Source organism: Oxyura jamaicensis, chromosome 20 (genome assembly GCF_011077185.1).
Source record: "Oxyura jamaicensis isolate SHBP4307 breed ruddy duck chromosome 20, BPBGC_Ojam_1.0, whole genome shotgun sequence".
NCBI lineage: Eukaryota > Metazoa > Chordata > Aves > Anseriformes > Anatidae > Oxyura > Oxyura jamaicensis.
In genome coordinates this window covers 3,202,200-3,222,805 of record NC_048912.1, presented here as the reverse complement: position 1 = coordinate 3,222,805, position 20,606 = coordinate 3,202,200, and the positions used below count along the sequence as shown (strand labels likewise).

Sequence of the window (20,606 nt, the reverse complement as noted above, 5' to 3'; positions counted from 1 at the left end):
TTGGGTTGTCACTTTGCAGACACTATGTGGATATTTGTTAGTATTACTGTGCATGTGTCCATGCTTGATGGATCACTTTTTTGAGAAGCATGTGGATTTTCTGAGCTCTCTCTGAAATCTAACCTGTGATATTATTCTTTAGACGTGTGTGCCAATATTTTAATGACCAACCAGACTCGGAATTCTTCAGAGTCAAATCAGAGTCTGGGTGAGGTAGTTCCTTATTTATGCCTGTCCAGTAGGTGGCACGTTTCAGCCGTTATTTATTTCCACGAGGAGCAATGAATGAATAGGAAACAGCGAAAACTCGGCAGAGCTGTAACCGAAGTGTAGACAGCAGCACTTTATTCTACTGACTGGCATTTCTGTCTTTGAGGTCTGTATTGACAAAGAGACTCAGCTACTTTTATAGGTTGGAGGTTAAAGCAGCCACTTTCCTAAAGCTGTAAGGTAGATGTACAGAGAGGCGAAGGCAAGGTAAAAGCTGTCTGCACCTGCTTAAGCAGGTGAGGTGCACAGCTCCTAGAGCTGGAACAGGGAGGAAAGGGAGTTGCAAAGAGGGAGCCAAAATACACATTCAAGGCCAATATCAGAGCTGTATTCTTAAGAGCCTCGTGTTTGGCAATGCTTAAATGTATATGAAATCCACCTGAAAACAGTGTTTGTTCTCTGTACTTCTCAGCTTTGGTGCACTGTATGGTTGTTTTGGAGCTCTCCCAGGAGCAATACCTTTTATACAAATAAACTCACTTTGCCACGGGGGTTCTCACTGGATCCCTTCCGAGTTTTGTCTTCTGTTTACCTGTCCCTCCGCATCCCAGTGACCGACGCCCTGCCCGCTTGGCTGCTGCGGAATGAAGGAAAAGGCGGAACGCAGCCGCCTGCCCGGGAGGACCGTTTGCCCTCTCTAACCTCACAAAGCACCTTTTGGTGGGGAGCCGGAGCTCAGCCCGAGGGCCGCGCTGCTTCCCCCTTCCCCGGGACGCTCTGAGGGGAGCCGCCAGCCCCGCCGCCGCCATCTCGCGGCGCCCCCTGCCCTGAGTGCGGGGCCGCGCCCGGGGCAGCACCGCCGGCTGCTCCCCGCCCCGGGGCGGGCCGGGCGTGAGGCGGGGAAGGGCCGCGGGGGAGCGGAGCCCCTATAAAGACTGGGCCGGGGAAACAGCGGGGCGCGCCATGGCCAACCTGTCGCAGTGCCTGGAGGAGGGCGCCGGGCGCTGGCCGCCGCGCCCGGCCGGGCTGGAGCTGTACAGCGAGGCGCAGCGGCTGGCGCTGGAGGAGCTGGTGGCGGGCGGCCCCGAGGCGCTGCGGGCCTTCCTGCGGCGGGAGCAGCTGCCGCCCTTCCTCTCGGAGCCCGAGGTGCAGGCCATCGCGCGGGGCGCCGTGCCGCCCGCCGCGGCCGAGGAGGAGCCGCCGTCGCTGGGCGCCTCGCCGGCCGCCTCCTCGCTCACCTACTTCCCCGAGCGCTCGGACGTGGAGCCGCCGGCGCTGGAGCTGGGCTGGCCGGGCTTCGCCGACGGCGCGTTCCGCGGGCTGACGCGGGTGGAGGCGCACTTCCAGCCGGGCTGCGGGGAGAGCGGCTGCGGCTGCAAGGAGGCGGTGCGGCGGCAGATCCGCTCCGCGCGGCAGGTGGGTGCGCGGGGCCCCGCCGCGGCTCCCTCCCCCCGCCGGGAGACAAGAGCACGATCAGTCGCCCCGTCAGGGGGGTGCCCTGGAGGCACGCACGGCCCGAGCCCCGGCACTCGGGCGGTGGGAGGGCTGCGAGCAGCGGGGCGAGCTGTGAGGGAGGTGTGAGGAGCGCGGGCTCGGGATGTCACGGGAAGCTGAACCGCAGGCTGCAGGGGAAGCTCAGGTGTATCTTAAAAAGGTGCGATGAGCAGCCGCGGCTGGACGCGGGTGAGATTTTTTTTCCCTGTTTGGTTTCATATTTGAAAAGTTTGAAAGATTTCATACAGTTTATGTTTTGGAAATAAGTTCAAGTTTTAAAAACATTTTCGAGTGCTTTTAACAACAAGGGGTCTGTCCTGAGGAGAAGAGCTCTTGTCTAGGAATCAGAGACCAAATTTGTCTTACCTAGACCCCTGTTCTGGCATCTCTGAAGAAAATCCTGAAGCAACACGTTTATTTTCACACCAAGCAGTGTGTGTAGCTGGAGGAGTGGTGTAGCTGAAGAAGACTGACAGCAAAATGTCTTTCTTTCTAAATGTCTTTCTTTTTCGGGCTCTTTCAGTGTGACCTCACTCAGTTTTTGGAGAGGCGTCAGTCTCCTGGATGCCTTGAGGTGTCTTGTGGACCACTCCAGGAGGTCGGGGAAAAGGCAGAAACACTCAGATTTGTGTAATCTTGAAGGTGAAGTTAGAGAGTAAAAAAGGGAAGGCTTTAGTACAACCTTAATGAAAAGCCATGAGCAGTGTGTTACTGGACAGGTGCAGGAGCTCTCATTGTTGGCAATTAGTGATGAACTCCATTTTTTTTGAATAGGTAAAGGGTGTTTTTCCACAACAGGCTTTCAGGCTAGTTTCTGTGTACCAAATGAACCAAAAAAATACAGATCCTGGCAAAAGAAGCTTCAAAGTCCACTACTGAAATTACAGCTCTAATTACTGTAAAAAAGGAAATTTTACAATGGGTTAATAAAAATCCTAATTGATATTATCTGTTATAAGTGAGTCAAGCAACACCAAAACTGGGGCAAATAACAATGGGTTCCGTCCTTGAGTTCAGTATATGTTTTTTTTCTTAACTATACAGAGGCATGAAGAAGTGATTGTAGTGAAGTATGTTGTATCTCCTGTACCTCGGTGTACTGCAGTCTATAATCATCTTTACCAAAATACCCTCCTCGTCACATAACTTTATTCTAGTCAGTTATTTCTTCCTTTCTCTGCTATTTCTTATACGTCTCCTAAATGTTTCAGCAGTTCTGTGAACAACAGAAGAATGTGTTGTACTGTAGAAGACTACCAGGTTGCATAACCACCAAGGAGAAGAAAATAGGGGGGGAAATATTTAAATTCAAAGTCAAATTCCTCGCGTGCCATCCCTCTTGGAATGCTGTGGAAACAGCCTAATGATTTCTTCTGAAACTTGTTGCAGATGATTGCCTTGGTTATGGATTCCTTCACAGATACCGATATTTTCAGAGACCTCTTGGAAGCTTGTAGCCAGCGGCAAGTTAAAGCATATATCCTTCTAGATCAGTCTTCATTCTCCCACTTTCTGAAAATGTGCAGAGATCTAGGAGTTGATCTTGAACAGGAAAAGGTAAGCCTTGTAATATCTTTAGGGACAGAGAGTTCGTCCTATAATAACTGTAATCTTTGAGCTGTTAGAAGAAACTATTTTGCCTGCTGCCATAACTTAAAATTGGGTTTATGTAGCTCTAGCTCTTTCTTGTAAGATGTAACCATTCTTGCATAAGAAGGTAGTTAATAGAAAAGCTGAAATCTTTACAAGAGGCTGTCACAGTTGCTCTCTGAGTACAAATACTAGCAGAATATTGAAGAAAATGAAGGAGGAATGTCTGATTTCTAAAAGGATGACTGAGTTGCTCAGGCTTGCTGAGCTTTCAAAGGCTGATGGAGGAGGTTCTCAAGAATCCTTGGAGTTCAGGTCCCTCTGATATTAGGCAGTGTTTTTTTTACAATCCCATTCTGCACAACCAGTGTATGGGGTTCTCCCTTAGCATGTTTTCTCTTTGCGTGCTAAAACAACACAAAATTGTTTCTGGAGGGTGAAACCTGCGCTTCTGCACAGCAACCTGTGTAGTTTGTCAGTAATCTTTATTATCGTGTGTTACTCCTTTAAATGCTATCATTTAACTTTGAAATTCATGTAATCGTTCCACATCTTTCTAACAGTCTATGAGAATTCGAAATATCACTGGGAACACATACTACACAAGGTCAGGTGCCAAAATTGTTGGAAAAGTCCGTGAAAAGTTCATGTTAATCGACGGCATTAGAGTGACAACAGGCTCCTACAGGCAAGTGGCAATTTCTTTTTTTTCTTTTTAACTTTAATTTTATTTAAATGGACAAGAATAGTTACATTTCAAAACTGCTTTCCTTGTTAACAAGTGGCTTGTAATATTTAGCCTTAAAACAAGGCACACCATTAAGAGAATTTTCAGTTAATACTTTGATCTTTATTATCACTTTGAATTAACTTGAAATTCTCTCATTCTTCTTTTGCTAGTTTTACATGGACAGATGGGAAGCTGAACAGCAGTAACATATTGATCCTGTCAGGCCCTGCAGTTGCACACTTTGACCAGGAGTTTCGGATTCTTTATGCACGGTCAAAGCCTGTCAACCTCAAAGAGTTTTCCAGCATCAAGAAGAGTAAGGTGTTGGATCAGCTGGTCAGGATAACAGTGGCTTCCAGAGACTTAACCAGGGAAAACTTCCTGAGAATGGAGTTTTTGTATCTTAGAGCATTTGTAGGAAATCTAAAAAGGAAGCGAAACTGGCTGCATGCCTCAAGGGAGGCAGTCTATGTTTCAAATAATGCAATGCATGCTTCTCCACCACTGACTAAGAGGAATGGCTCTCAAGTTATGAGGCCACACTGGATCATAGAGAGATGAATTGCAAGTTCACTCACAGCGAGACGCAGAACCTCGAAACCACGTCCCGTGGTCCGTGTCTTACATGACATACTGTCTTACAGCATGTGTGTGCGAGCAGCTGGGAAACCAACCTCAGACTGAGAGAAAGGGATACTGGAGGTGTGGTTTCGGCTGGACGCTTCTGTAATGCTGAGCAATACAGTTACGGTGTTGTCTTAGGCTGAGAAGTTAAAACCAAAGCTTTAAAACCAAAGATAACAAAACTCCTAGCACCTGGAAAGCCATTATTGACTTGTAGTGTTCTGTCAGTTTTTCATTTTTCAACCTGTTTTTGAATGGTTTAAGCTAATGGGTTAGCAATGTCTTGGCTCGCTGGCTCAAACTTTATTTTCTGTACCCAGAGACCTTAAATACGTATATATAGCTTAAGGGGCTTCTAAGGATGAATATCAGGACTTCTGTACATTCCTGAAATCATTCTAAGCTTGACCTTGTGTTCCACAAACCGTTTCATGACAGAACTGAAGTAGCCATAATCTAGAAACTAGATAATTGCCAGTCCTAGTGCTCAGATGTTACATCTTTACATAAAGCTGTGCAGCTGGCAGAACAAGTTAACACATCAGGCCATCGCCGTTTTCTCATGTCTGAATTTCAAATTACCTTTTCTTTTTGGTAATAAGAATACTTGTTGACTATCACAAAAAATGTATTTTAAATGCCTGCAATTAAGGGGTAATGTTACTAAGAACCTACTAATATTTGTAGCAAAGCCAAATAATGCATTTTTTGGCATTACGTACCTATTTTGTGGTTGCTACTGCTGCCTGCTCTTATGGGGAAAAGCTGATTAGATCTGAACTCTGTGAAGATGCTGTTACTTCTAAAAAACCTTCCTTCCACCTGACAGGTAATAATGTAGAAGTCAGAAGCATTTAATTTTAAAGTTTCATGCCAGCTCAATTTTTAAAAAATCCATTGCTTTCTTGAGAAGAAAAATAAATGAATAAAACATTCTCCCAAACTGTTGTACTTAGATGCACTGACGTTCCGCCAGCCTTCTAGTGTAGAAACTCCTGTTAACCCAACCGCGGTAGCCGTGTCGCAAGATGTTCTTGGGGCTCTGCTGCTGCAGAAATCTTGGGTATATTCTTGCCTAAGTGGATTCTTGTGGATTCTGGGCCTCAAAGGGGAATCTATGAACTTAACTGGGGAATGTTGTATGGGTCTATGCTAAGCGCCAGTAGGACAATATTAAATTAAACGAGTGTACAGAAATGCTCTTTACTGACAATGCGGTAATGTACTGATTGGGATACAACTAGTGTGTTTCCTTTTTCTTCTACGCTTACAACCACAGAAATGTAATAGTTCCAACTCCTAATCTGTAAATGTTCAATAGTTTATAGATTAATAGTTCTGTTTTATCCTGATGTAAAAAATATATATATATATTTTTATTCTTAACTATATTTTCCATAAAGACAAAAAAGACAATTTTGTACTCTATGCAAAATGGTGTTCGTGCAATATTACTTTCACAGCGACGATTGTGTATCTGTTTTCTCAAATACAAGTTTTTAACTTTGTTGTTCATCTCATTATTTTAATAGGACACTACTTCCACAAAGTAGGACTTTTTTTCTCAGCAGTTGTTAATATATTGATGGTACAAACTCCAGTGGTAACAATTGTGTTTACTTTTGATATATATATATATATATCTATCTGACAACTCCATTGAAATAAGTAGCTAGAATTTTAAGAATGTCTTTACTTATAACTGAATGATGGTTTTAGCCGGTGAGTAGCCAGAGACAGAGCAGGAGTTACTGTGGAAGTACAGTGTTACACCGTGCGCTCTGCTTTTGTCACCGCAGGTGCACTGCGAGTGTGTTATTTATGGAGAAGGAGGAGGAATATAAAATGTGGTTAATTTTTTCCTTACATGTGAATTTTTGACAGCATTACTTATTGGAAGCTATTACTTTTTTTTTTTTTTTTTTTTTTTTTTTACTTCAGCTTATACTTAAATAATTCAAATTCTAGATCAAACTTGATTCAGTAATGATTCTAATGGGTTGTAATAACTCTGGCTGTAACTGTTCCTGTAATTGCTTTCAGTCCCTCCGTTGCCTGGCGTGAGGTAGGCAGTGAGGTGGCGTCATTCGTGGCAGGGAGGGCAGCAATTAACTGCAGCTAATTAACGACAGAAGGGCGTTTTGGAGGCTGAGCTCTTTCAGACTGTTAATTGACGGGCTCTGTCCCGGCCCCTACCCCCGTTACCACAGGGGAGCAGCCGCGGCCCCGAGGCCTGCCCCGCGCTCGGCGCCTCCCGATCGGGCGGCGGGGCCGTGGCAATGGGCGGCGCGTCCCCGCCTCTCGCCTCAAGATGGCGGCGCCCGTGGGGCCGGTGAAGTTCTGGAAGCCGGGTGAGGGCGGCGGGGCCTAGGCTGGCGGGGGGCTCCCCGGCCTCCTCCGCTTCACCGGGCTGCCCCCAGCCTCTGAGGGCTCCGTGCCCTCGGCCCGCAGGGGCTGTGCGGGAGGGGCGCTGGGGGAGCCGGGCCGTCCTGCGGCTCCTCTCGGGGCGCTCCGTGGGCTGCCCGGCACCACGCAGGCGGGGGAGGGCTGGTGAGGGTCTGCGACGGGTCGCTGAGGTGATGTGGGGCCGGTGCAGGGGGTGGCAGGGACAGCCTGGAGAAGGGAAGGTTTGGGGCATGTCTCAGTGTGCATGAACAGTGTGCCGGGGGGAGCAGGGGATACTGGAGCAGATAGTTCTTGGTGGGGCCCAGTGACAGGACAAGAGGCTGCTGCGCTTCTTAGCGTCCCCAGCTGTACTGGGGAGTGGATAGTTATCAGAGGCATTGCTAACAGCTCTTCAGGTTGGATCAATAGACTGTGAATCTTGCTGGGCAGCTTTGAGTAGGGACTAACTGTTTTTAAACAGTGGGAAAAGCCCAAACAAAGAAACCCTACAAAACAGGAGGACCCTTCTCTTTGCTCTCAGGCTTTCCCAGTTGAACGTGCAGCCAGAGATCATACGTTCCTTTACCGAGATGAGTTTTAGCTTCAGGTTTGCTTACATAATTCAGTATTTTTGGTTGTCAGTAATTTTACGTTAATTTGAAGCAGAAATAAATCAAATTTCAATTACTGAGGTAGATACAGAGCTGAAGCAAGTGGTGTGCCTCATAAGCTGACAAGGCTGAATGCTTATGTAGTTCATGTTAGTCAAGAGAAGTTTGGTTAAATGGCTGGCTGGCTTAAAGCCGTGGATATACGTCTGAGATGGCTGTTGAACCTCCATCTGAACTGTTGCACAGAAGAAGAAAGGTCCCAAGACCTTGCTGTGTACTTTTCCAGTGTTTTTTTTTTTTTTTTTTTTTTTTTTTTTCCCTTTACCTTCGTTCATATACTTATTAAAATTATTATTTTTTTAACTAGTAGGAGAAAGATATTTTGTTTGAAAGAATTTTTGCTTGTTTTATTGAATGCTTTTGATTATTTTCTTAGAAAAGTTGGTCTTTTGATGCATGCTGCTATCCATGATCCTTCTTTGTAAGGAACATACTGATTTTGGCAGTACCGTGACGCAGTTGACAGAAGTGTGTTCTTGCTGTTAAAATTATGTCATTTAGGCACAGAAGGTCCTGGTGTCAGTGTTTCAGAGGAGAGGCAGAGTCCTGCTGAGAGCGGTGGTGTAACTATCATCTATAATCCTTATGCTTCCCTCTCTATTGAACAGCAAAGACAAAAGCTGCCTGTTTTTAAGGTACAGAAGTTCTTTTTGGAATACTAAATCTGTTGTGTGGTGCCTGGCTTTTATGTTTTTGCTTTGAGAAAGCAGCATAGAAGCATTTTAAAGCATACAGCAATAGTTGCATTTCCTTCATGCAGGAAATGTCCTGCAAAAGTTTATTTCCTTTATACATATCTACAGGCTTTGTAGATTTAAGTCACTATATGTTGTACATATAATACCTGTAAATTTCAAAGTATGATTTAACTTCTGGCTGGAAGTACTCTATAAAATGAATTTACTGTGCCGTTATGTAACTACTGTAATGTTAATTTATTTTCTTATTTTTGTACAAATCTGTTTTTGAGATTAAAATGTCATCTTTCAGCTAAGGAATCACATACTTTATCTAGTGGAGAACTATCAAACTCTGGTGATTGTTGGGGAAACAGGATGTGGGAAATCAACGCAAATTCCACAAGTAAGTGTGCATTCAGCTTGGTAAAATCAAGTATTCCCTCAGGGAATTTTACATGAAGTGTTAAAAGAGCATCCCAGAACTGCACTGTAAGAGTAGGAATTTACCGGTGTTTTTTTCATGTGTGTGAAGAAAAGGAGAGAAAAATAAAGCTTAATTTTGTGTAGCAGGAGCTGATAAATCTGTAATAGAAAGCCTTCTTTCACTACAGTGAGGGACCACACGCAACAAGGTTATGCTGGTACAAATAGTGGTTACTGTGCTGTAGTAGGTGTCCTCATTCTGTCAGACTTAAGTTTAAAATGTTGTAGAGAATATGTTTTTGAGTAGGAAAAAAGGTGCAGGTTTCTAACGAGCTTTGCTCTTGGAAATTTCTGAAGTATGTACTTCTGTATTTTCTTAAAACTTTCTCTGTTGTGACAGGAATGAAGAAAGTCCAAGAATATGTAGAAGTTAGTTCTTGGGTTTAGTTTAAATAATTATATGCTAATGATGAATGTCATCTGTTTCAGTGTGAGCACTGGACTTGTGCTGCTTAGTTTTCTTTTCCTCAAAGAGATTATAAAATAAAGAGAAGAAAAGGGGAAAAAAAAAAAACAAAAAAAACACAAATTAATTCTTGAGACCCGAAGAACTGCTTTTAGAATGCTTTCTGGAAGCTAATGTGCTTAGGAAGTAATATTGTACTGTATTGTTTTTAATGGTGAGATGAATAATGCACAAAATCTCCAAGTAACTGATTTGCCTAGGGTCGTGCATCATCTTGTGTCAGAAGCAGGAAGAAACATCGAGTGTGGAGAATCAACACCTTGCTGTAATCACAACACGGGTGACTCATTTCTTATCCTTCATATTGGTTTGCAGTACCTAGCAGAAGCTGGCTGGACAGCCGAAGGAAGAGTTGTTGGGGTGACACAGCCTCGTCGAGTTGCAGCCGTTTCAGTGAGTTTCTCCCCAGGTTTTTCACTTTATTGTCACTATAACCTCTGATTCCTTAGCTTTTCTGCTGAAAAGCAGGAATGACAACTCTGTGAGCTCCTGAGTGAATAGATGTTTCTGCTCATCTTCCTCCCAGAATTGCTGGTACTGTATGCTGAATTCAACCTGATTAGTAGGTCTTGCCAAAGATTTCAATCCCAGAATTGCAGATGTAAAAGCTTAGAAATAAAATTGAGTTGCATCAGCAGAACCATACAGGGAGTTAGGACTGCAAGGTTGAGCTGTGTTTGACTCTCAAATAGAATAATGCTTGCATAACCCCTAACTGCTCTCTGAAAGTAAAATAGTGATGCAAATCTGTGTGCAGTAGCATTGCCAGTGGAAGAAATGGGAGTTTGTTCACCTCTTTTTAGCAATTCATACCTGATTTCTTTCTCTTTCTATAGAAAATTGGGGTGTCCTTTTGTAATCCTCATTTTGCCTATTTTTTATTAATGGCATTAAACTGTAACTGCAGTACATCAGCGTATGTCTCCTGTAAAAATGTAGAAGATTGGGCAGTTGTCTACCTGGCTGTATCATCTCATCCAGCTGCCTTTGACTAGCTCCACTGCGGTTAAGAAACAGTCCCTAGCAGTGAGCTGCGGGCTTTGGGCAGTCTGCCTGCAGTGTCCTTCCTTTTCCCCTTCATAGGACATTCATCTGACATTGGCTGGTTCTACACAAGATGTTGCATATACTGCAATGACTCCTCATGGCAAACTTATCTCTCTTTTCCCTTTTATCTCTTAGCACGTTATTTTTAAGTCTAAAATAGGATTACTCAATTAGCGCTTCGTATATGGTCACAGTAGGACTTTCCTTTAAGAATGTTGTTGCAAACTGCCTGTGCTATATGGCAGTTGCAGGGAGATGAGAGACATTAATGATGATTTATTGCTTTGTCTTGAACTGAAACTTTTTTAAAATTTTACTTTATTTTAATCAGTGTGCTTACCTGCTTTCTCAGCTAGACTATGAGGCTGTCAGGAATGAAGAGCAATAGTTGCAGAGACATAAAGTGTAGTTTAGAAATTCCTGAAGTTCTGCTTGTATAACTCAGGCTGACAGGTATTCTGAAGGCTTGCCTGAAAGTGAAGGAGTGTTAAGATTCCGAGTGAAAATGAATTAATTGCCTACCAGTATGGTTTAGAATGTCATTCAAATGGCTGAAGATAGCTTGCTGTTGGAATTTAAACAGAACTAATGTATATATTCTGGATTTTTATTGTGTTTTTAGTTTTTAAATGTCTTCTGCAAATTGCTGAAATCATAATCTCATAATACATAATATTGGGTAGGTTAAGTCTAAGTGATTCAAGATTTAGCTAAATGAGCTCTTGGCTTTAAATTGGCCCAGACCTCTACTATTCAAAAAATTGTTGCTTTTAGTTATTCTGCCATTTTCCCGTCTGATTTCTGCATAGGGAATTCTGCATTATGAAATGGAGAGTAGCATCTCCATGTAAAAGAAAAAAGTCTGAGTAAGTTCAGGGACAGATCAGCTTAACTGCCAACGTTTTTCTGCATGCCATGTACCTGTCCTCTTTGCATGCTGTGTTCTTAAACTGCATTCCCACAATTGCAGGTATGGAGTCCTTCCCTAGCTTTGTGACTGATTGAGGGGATCCTTATGTAGGTCTCAGAGTCCTTATCACAAAAAAAAGCACTTCTGTAGCTTTTCTAAGTGGAAGCAGTGTGAAACAGATTTAAGTTATCTTGAAATGTCTTAAAAGTGTTTACCAGTTCTATATTAGGTACGCACTGGTGTGAAACAATTCTGTATTTGATTAAGAACAAGTAGTTCTTTAGAAACAATAGCTCTACTGCTGTTTTAATGCCAATTCTCTATGGACAAAATGATGACAGGGTGAAGAAGTTTGCTGTGAGCTGTCTCTTGTTTATGTGGATCTCTCTTCTCAGGTCGCAGGCCGAGTTGCTGACGAAAGGGGTGCGGTGTTGGGTCATGAAGTTGGATATTGTATTCGGTTTGATGACTGCACAGATCCCCGGGCTACAAGAATTAAGGTGAAACAGTATGTGGTTCCTCTGGAAAGGTTAGCTGAAATTCTTAAAGTACTTTTGCAAAATTAATGAGAAACCAGTAAAGAGAACGGGTAGCATTTCTGGTTTCCAAGAGTGTGCTTAAATGGTTGTGGCTCTCCAGACCTTACTAGAATGTGCTCTGTTCTGCTGGTCTAGCAGCCACCTTTTTAAAAGTAAAGGAGATTTTCAAGCTAGTTGCTAGCTATTGATATGGTGCTGGTGTGACCTGATACACCACTCAAAGTCATAGTGAAAGGCTGCAGTGAATCAAAGCTAAAGTCTTCTCACCACCCTAAAAATAGATTTTGATTAAAAGTGCAATTAAAAGGGAAGATGAGCAGGCTGAGAGTAATTTAATATGGATTAAATAGCGAGCTTTGCAGCCGTTCCTTGGCCCTCTGAGCAATACTTTGCTTGTGTAGTGTACAGACAAGAGTTTGCTTTAGTTAAGTTGGAAGAGGAATGAAGGTGAATGAGAATTTTTAGTCTTTGAATTATTTTTCTGAGACTAATAGCAGTTTGAAAGAGATGATGATGATGATTCATCATTTGGGGTTGGAAATCTGGAGATTTTTTACCTTGACAACAAGTTCTTGCCCAATTCTAAGTCAAAGTTGGAGTCCTCAGTCAAACTGCTTGATGGCTATGTGAAGCTGGTTTCTTTCCACTGGCTAGTAAGAAGAAATTACTAAATTAATGTGTTGTATTTTGTTGGAATGTTAAGGCTTGCGTTCTGGTCAGATGCCCGATTGCTCTTAAGTAGTTTACTTTGAGAGAGTCAAAGCTGGACTGGCATGGAGAATGTTATATGTAGAGGAGATTGTCATGTTACAGATGAGTGTGAAGAAACTTCTGTTGCAGTGTTCCGGTGCTGCCAGTCCATCATATTCTCAATGTGAAAACAACTCATTTTCAGCAGTTCAATACTGATTAAATACCCATCTCTCTGCTTATCTCCAGGCTAATACTCAGAAATAGATTTGGCTTCTGTAGCTGGAAGTAGATCAGCGTAACAGATCATTAGAAAATGAAAGACAAGTAAAACTTCAGGCCAAAATCATTCATACTAAAAAATCACATGGGTAATTAGGACTGTCTGTTAGGGTGTGTGTTGTTCTTTTTTTTTTTTTTTTTTTCAACATTTTTCTTTGCATGCACTTTTAGTTCCTAACCGATGGTATGCTGGTGAGGGAGATGATGGCTGATCCTCTATTAACAAGATACAGGTAAGGAAACATGGAATTATGCTTCATGAAGTGTAACTTGTTAGACAGTGGGATTTTTTTTTTAGGTTGAGGTATGATAAGTTAAATAAAAAGATGTGAAAATTATTCAGGAGATTGATTCTTTATGTTGTAAAGGCTGTTAGAAAATCAACTGATCATTGCAATGCCAAAGCCAGAAGGATTTGGCTCTTTGATTTTTGGAACAAAACATAAATGTACCTTGTGGAGTCTGAATTGATTCATATACTAGTTTTAAACTCTTATTTTCTTTCTTATGCTAATAATAATTAATAAAACAAACAAAAATCCACAGGCTTATTCTAAAAAAAACTATGCAGTATAGTGAAGATAAACCTTGTATAGTGAAGATAAAACAGCCTGAATAAAGAACATGGTGTATGTACCACATGCATTAGCTACTTTTTCCCTCCCATTTTTTGTTCTCTCTTTTTAATCTCCACAGTTTTCTAAAAGGCTGTAAACACTAATAATCCAGCAACGTATTTCAAACAATGATATTTCATAGGAAGACAGTGATTCTAGTGTTAATCTAACCATTTCTAAAATCTTACCTGTCTGCTTTATTCGCAGTGTTCTCATGCTGGATGAAGCCCATGAAAGGACCCTCTACACAGATATTGCCATTGGCCTACTAAAAAAGGTTATTTTTTTTTAGTGTCCTCTAACCTTTTTCATTGCAATCATTTTTGCTGGACAGTTAGTCTTGATGGCTGATCAGTGGACCTGTTTGAGAGAGGGAGATTTCTAGTTCCTCATTTATCTCACAGCCCATCGTACATTATAGGTCTGACACTCGGGTTGCTCTGTTTCCTCCCTGTAAGGCTGCCTTTTCTCTTTCTGTGGAAATAGCAAAAAGACAATCTTGGTTCTGCTGCTGATGATTGTGTGAAGTAATCTCACAGGGAGCTGCTGACTTTAGATCTGACTACAAACAGAAATTAAGAGTAAACTGTGACTGCAGACTGAATACTCCCAGTTGTTTTTTACTATTAATTCCATAAAGCTCCACACACAGTTCTCTGGTTGATGCTCTAAAACTTGCTTCTAGCCTTATACCTCAGAAAAGAATTTTTACTCTGGATGTTCTTGCTCTCTTTGATACTAGATTCAAAAGAAGCGTGGGGATCTTCGACTGATTGTGGCTTCAGCCACCTTGGATGCAGAGGTATATCTCTCAGATTTCGTTTGTAATGAAGTGACCTGAAGTGGCAGCTCCACTTCTGTTTATATACAGCTTATCTTCTGTGCTGCTTTCTTCTTGTGAAGCATTGCTTCTGTTTTAGTGGTGAAGAGGGGACAGAATGCAGGAAGAAAAATCTGCTACAGTTAGGTTGCTGTGTTTGCTTTATGTATTACATTACCAAATTTCTTTGGAAGTAAGTTTAAATATGAATGTGTTTTTCATATATTCATGGCTTTTTTCATCTTAGTGGCATTGTTATATAAAAAGATGTTCTTTTGGCTTAATCTAATCTAGTAAGAGACGTTGGTTTAGCTGTTCTACTGATAGCAATAATTTGAGACAACCACAGACCAAAAATAAGTGACAGACAAGGAGGTTTTATTTCAGTGAGAAATAAACTCTGTGATTGACTTGCAGCCTCTGGGAATTTATCTGACTTACTAAAAATGTTGTTAAGTAAGAACAGAAATTTTCTCCTAGATCAGAGCAGCAGTTTATCCAGCACAGCGATCTGTCCGTAGCAGCAGCTGCAGCACTGGGAAATGCTATTTAGGGAGATCCCGTCCGTTTGCTGTGGGTCCATTTTTTTGAGCTGCCTCAGCATCCACAATGGTTGTAATAGGGTTTTTAGACAGAACATTCCTGCTGTTCCCTTCTAGCATTTGTTTGTGGACCCGCCATTTGTTAATTTGTCTTTGAATCTGCTTGTTGAATCTGTAAGTCTCCGTGACCTCGTGTGAGAGCAATTTCCAGAAGTTTGCCACCTACTATTTAATGAGATACTCTTTTAAACATGCTAGGTTGATCAAGTGCCTCCTAGTTCAAGTAATATGGGATTTTTTCAAACAAAAAAAGTTTGTTTTTTTTTTTCCTCACCTTTGATTTTGTAAACCTCAGCTGTGTACCTTCTGTTCCCCAGGCAGTCCCAGCCTTTTCAGCCTTTCCTCATAAGGCAGCTACTCTGTCTCCTTTATCGTGTTCATTGCTTTTCTCTGCACTTCTCTGAACTCCACCGTGTCTTTCATGAGATGTGGTGGTGAGAGCTGCATCAGTGCTAGCACTGATGATGCAGGTGTTCCGAGACTTCCTTTAGTGACAAATACCATATGCAATGGTATGTGATAATATGCTGGGCTTTGGTAGTACTTAGAGTACTGTGTGTTCTGTGCGTTACGTTAGAGAACATGACAATAGTCTGCCTTTGCAGTGAATGTAAAGTATTAGTAATTAATAATTAGTAAATAATTATTATTTTTTTAAAATTATTATTAATTAGTAATTAGTAATATAAGTATATACATCTGTTTAAATACAGAGAGTTTGCTGTATCTCTGATTTGAGATGGATTATTTGCGTTCTTGCTGGTCACTCTTGTGTATTTAAATATTTAATGATGATAAACTTAAAATTTATGGAAGTGTCTCACAAGTCCAAAACTTACATAATTCAGCTTAACTCTGCTTTTACAACGTGAGATCTTGGTTTTCAGTAGAAGCTGTAAAATTTACTTATTCATCCCCCCCCCCAAAATAGGTGAGAATGTGCAAGGCTCACTCAGACTTGTAAGAACAATAATTTCTCTATTCTACTTAGCTTCCGTAGATCCAGTGAAAAGATCATACACTTACTTTTTCCAGTGCCTGAATCCCAACCAGAATATAAGGCTACAAAATCGATTTTTTTAAAATTTAGAACTTTATCAAAAGACTGTCGAATTTATGAAGAATATATTCAAGTATTTTGAAGTATTTTGACTTCTTAGTGTCTTTAGATTTCTCCCTCACTTCTTTGAATTTATCAAACTGAAAGTGTTTGTCTTTATTTTAATGTAGAAATTCAGGGATTTCTTTAATCAAAATGACACCGGTGACCCCAGCAAAGATACCAGTGTGATCCTTACTGTGGAGGGGAGGACGTTTCCAGTGGACATCTTTTACTTACAAAGGTGTGTTTCTCTTTGATCTTCTCAGTGATGATTAGGAGAGTGTCTGAATGTGGTGTCATTTTGACTAAATTAAAGGTCAGAAACACAAGCCAGTAGTAAGGAGGTGTAACGTTTGATTTCGCAAACAGAGTTGTTCTTTCAAAATATTTTCATAGCCTTTGTACCAAGAAATTAAGGATGTAAGTGTAGTGTTGTTTTCAGATTGAATGAATCTTCTGGTTTTGTGAAGAGCAGGAACGTAAGTACAAAAGTGATGAAACAGTAAAAGCTGTGGACAAATTGAAGGATCTTTTCTTGATCCACTGGTTTCATTTTGCAATAAATGCATATAGCCTCTTGAAAGCCCCCGAAGTGGAAATCATTAAAACAGAATTCTCAAAAGAACCTTCTAACTTGTGTACATGAATTCACATTTGTACAACCAGCTCTGGTCATGTCGGTTCACTCTGGGGAGATGCCACAGTTCTTGGATGTGTTTGGGAATATGTCTAATAAAGGGTAAATTGATCATATGAAAAATATGATAAACCTTACGGTTACATTTCTTTTCTTAGAGCAGGCCCATGGTCATAGCTGAGCTATGCATTTGAAGTAAACACTTGCATATTTGCTTGAAATGATGGGATGTTGCTTACAGCAGCAAAACAAATGCAGAAAGACTTTTTAAAAAAACTCACACTGGTGTCAAGGAAACAAGTGAATTGTCAAAGGCTGATTCCCAAGAATACATCCTGAATTAAATGTGCATGTGATGTACAGTGTCCAAAAGCTAGCTTTTTATTCTACTCTTACATAAGCGAGGCATCTGTACTTACTTTTCTACTAATATCTCTGCTATTTTTTCTCCCCACAGTCCTGTTCCAGACTATGTAAAATCAACTGTGGAAACTGCGATGAAAATTCACCAGATGGAGAATGATGGTGATATACTGGCATTTCTAACTGGCCAGGTATAGACAAAAGCATTTTTTTTGCCTTACAGTGCTGTATTGTTGGCTTCGCAAAGTCTCCATCTTTCCCTAGCTGTGCTTACTTTACAGTCGTTCAAGATGATGAACCTTTCTGGGTCAATGGGAGCAGAACTAGGCCAGTCCCAAGGACTTTCAGAAAATGTAATTAGCTCTGAATTTATCAGAACTAGTAATGGATGTTTTCCCTTGTTTAATTCTGTATGGTTATGGCCTTGTTGATACGCTGAACAGCTTGTTTCTTGGTGCTAGTCACACCTACAAAGTTGTTAAAATTGACAGTGAATCATCATTAATAGGGCAAATGGAATTTTCATTTGTTAGGCTTGAAATCTGAAGTCTTTGACAGAAAAAACAAATTGCTATGAAATCTGCTAGTCTCTTTTGCTCTGTTTGTGCCTGTCAGCTCACTTTGCAGCCCAGAAGAGTAAATGGGAGGTGGCTTATTCTTCCAGTGCAGAGCAAGCTACCTTGAATACTAGCATCACTAGCTTCACTACCATCTTGCATGTTTCTACAAGAAAGTTTTCATCCCCGTTATTGATTCAACTTTGAAAAAGTGAACTTAATCTATAATAAGGCAATGTCTAAACATTTTGTTGTCTGTATTTTTGAGTGAGATGCCACAGTTGATCTCTGAATGTAATTTCTGAGAAAATGTGAGGATAGGTGTTAATGCTGGTACTGTGTCATGCCTCATCAAGATCCACAGCACAGTCAAAATATGGCCTCTCATTTTGCTCTCTCATGTGTTGACACGCACAGAAAAACAGGCCTGCTTCCTCCTTATTGAGCTTTGTTCAGTCCTTCCTTTGCAATTTTTCTAACATATTCGTGAAGGAACACTGTTTCGAATAAATAGATAGAAATATTTTATATAAATGTGTTTCATTTAAATGGCAATTCATATAAGAATATTTCAAAACTGAGGGAGCTCTTCATGTGGCCCTGGATTTTGAACAACTAAAACTTTATTAGGATTATTTTTGTGCATTTTTTTTTGTACAGGTGATAGCTGTATGATACTGAAGTGAAACCTCCCTCATGCCCTTTTTTGTCTTGCTGTGTTTCTAGGAGGAAGTGGAGACTGTTGTTTCTATGCTTATAGAACAGGCTCGGGCCCTTTCTCGTACTGGAATGAAAAGACACCTCCGTGTTCTCCCCATGTATGCTGGGCTGCCTTATCCGGAGCAAATGAAGGTGTTTGAGAGAGTTTCTCGCAATGTCAGGAAGGTACGGTTGTAATTTATGTCTTCGTTTCTACCACCCAGAAGGGCGTCTGTGTTTCACAGGCACCATAAATAACGTTCACATCATAAGACTATTGTGAACTTTTATGGAGGAAGATTTTTTGCATCTCCTGATAGTGCCTGTCATTTTCCTAATGCGAACCGAGGTCCTGTTCTCTGGCTTCCCTTTTCATCTTCCATCACTGCTAGGTATGTTAGTTCCAGCTCTCCTGTCTACTTCAACTCCTCAATTTTTAAGAGCCTTTTTACATGCCACGTATGTCTGTATCCACTTGCAGCTTTTGCTTTTATCCAGTTGCAGCTGCTTACAATCTGAAGTCCTCTGCTTTCACCTGTTTTCTTTCCTTTCTGTGGACTGTCTATGTCTATTTTCTATTAGGAAAGGAAAAATTAATGACAGTGGGTAAATGCTCTGTTTTCACTTAAGAAACAAGCTAAGACTTGCTTGGCTTACACAGAAAATGCTTTGTTTTGACTTCTGAAAGTCTTGTTTGGATGTTTAAACATCACAGAACTATCATCCAGTTGGTCACAATTATTAGTGCTTTCTGCTTAGGCAGAGCCTGTGTTGGGGCTGAGATAAGCTGACAATTACACAGGGGTGAGTTGTTACACTTCTTGTGCCTGCTGGAGTCTAATGAGTAAAACTGTTCATCTGATGTTGGAAAACATCGAGTGATAAATACTTATTTTCTCTCCAGGATATGTCAATTAATGCCAAGACTTGCTTTTTTTTTTTTTTTTTTAAAATTTTTCAGGTGAAATAAGGATTAAAATTCCCCCTGTCATCAGGGAGCAATTATTTTTTAATACTTTAGGACATCTCTGCAGGAATACTGAACATGGAACAATGAATCAATTCTGCCTCCCTCCTATCTCTTGCCCTGCACTGGTGTTACAAGTAACAGCTCACTATAACTGAGAAGCAGAGAGAAGATATTTTAGTTCGCTACATAATAACATTCAATTTACAGTCAGATAATGGTTTTCTTTGTAAACACAGCCAAGTTCTACCGCTTTTATGAAGGGAGAATAAATCTGAATGAGAAATTAATTGTGAAACTGTAAAACACTGGGCTTACTTCAAGTTGACAGCTATTTCTGCTGCGTCCGCTGTATCTTTAACTGCAGCGTGTGTTGATTGGAACTGTTGTATTTGAGATCTTTCAGTCTCAAATGGTGGCTTGTATTTCAGTCCTGGTGCTCTGGTAGGGCTTGACAGTGTAATGGAAATGGGGATGTTTCACAGTATCGTCCTTGTGTTCATATCTGCAGGTGATAGTAGCCACCAATGTTGCTGAGACTTCTATCACAATTCATGGGATTACATTTGTAATTGATTGTGGCTTTGTGAAGCTTCGGGCTTATAATCCCAAAACAGCCATTGAATGCCTTGTGGTGGTGCCAGTGTCCAAAGCGTCAGCTAATCAGAGAGCAGGGCGTGCCGGCCGGAACCGCTCTGGGAAATGTTACAGACTTTATACAGGTCAGTAATTTGTGTAGGGAAGGTGAACGTGCTGGTATGACTTGCATTTTGTTTTAGCATTAGCTAAAGGGGAACAAAACTGCATTTTCCTCTATCAGCAAGAGGTAGAGGTTTCCCTTCTTTATTCCTTTGGCATATTTAAAAGTGCACTGTTTGTACATGCTAAGCATTGGAAACAACTGTTTTTATGAAACAAATACAAACTGAGTAGGGAAAGTGAAGTGAGGTTGCATCAACATTTCAGGCTTGCAGTTGCTGACAGCTTTCAGAGTGATGAGTTTACTCTTAACTTTCTTGGTTAAAAAACTAAAAAACACCTGTTTTGGTTTCTGAGGATTTGCTTCACATGTGACACTCTGCTGTGACTAAAGTCCCCTTTAGACTGTGTGTCTAATAAAGGATTCATCAGATGGTTGAGGAAAACTTCCTTATGTGGTCTCTTTTCCAGAGCAATAGGTGCCAACCCCAAATGCTGTCCTGAATTATTTAGGCTGGCACTGTAGAAAAATAACTGTTATAAATGAATCTGTCAGCCACCTAGCAGCGTTCAGAAAGCTGCAATCCAACTGTCTCTGTTCTCAGTTGTTTAATGAGAAAAGGCTTTGCAGTTGAGCACGGTAGTTGCTTATGTTCCTGAGGTTCCCTCTAGTTTTACTGCATCTTTGAGGCTTATATCCTTTTGCAACATAAATGTCCTTTCCAGCAGTTGCCACATTAAA

At 41.3% G+C, this 20,606-nt stretch overlaps 2 protein-coding genes across 3 annotated transcripts in view; both read left to right on the top strand.

Moving 5' to 3' along the window:
• The first annotated feature begins 1,108 nt into the window (after window positions 1–1,108).
• Window positions 1,109–6,155, top strand: LOC118176748 (protein FAM83D-A-like). Its single transcript, XM_035343942.1, has 4 exons — window positions 1,109–1,626; window positions 3,094–3,261; window positions 3,858–3,982; window positions 4,195–6,155. The coding sequence occupies exons 1-4, from the start codon at window positions 1,174–1,176 to the stop codon at window positions 4,583–4,585; spliced, it is 1,137 nt and encodes a 378-aa protein (XP_035199833.1). The 5' UTR covers window positions 1,109–1,173; the 3' UTR covers window positions 4,586–6,155.
• Window positions 6,156–6,827: 672 nt separating this feature from the next.
• Window positions 6,828–20,606, top strand: part of DHX35 (DEAH-box helicase 35) — a 31,010-nt gene continuing 17,231 nt past the window's right edge. For both annotated transcript variants that reach the window (XM_035343940.1, XM_035343939.1), the window contains exons 1-12: window positions 6,828–6,999; window positions 8,206–8,339; window positions 8,695–8,787; window positions 9,649–9,726; window positions 11,686–11,790; window positions 12,973–13,034; window positions 13,626–13,695; window positions 14,161–14,220; window positions 16,071–16,183; window positions 17,037–17,133; window positions 18,226–18,384; window positions 19,677–19,887. In XM_035343940.1, the coding sequence (XP_035199831.1) occupies window positions 6,960–6,999; window positions 8,206–8,339; window positions 8,695–8,787; window positions 9,649–9,726; window positions 11,686–11,790; window positions 12,973–13,034; window positions 13,626–13,695; window positions 14,161–14,220; window positions 16,071–16,183; window positions 17,037–17,133; window positions 18,226–18,384; window positions 19,677–19,887 (1,222 nt within the window). In that variant the 5' untranslated portion in view covers window positions 6,828–6,959. The remainder of the gene's footprint in view (window positions 7,000–8,205; window positions 8,340–8,694; window positions 8,788–9,648; window positions 9,727–11,685; window positions 11,791–12,972; window positions 13,035–13,625; window positions 13,696–14,160; window positions 14,221–16,070; window positions 16,184–17,036; window positions 17,134–18,225; window positions 18,385–19,676; window positions 19,888–20,606) is intronic.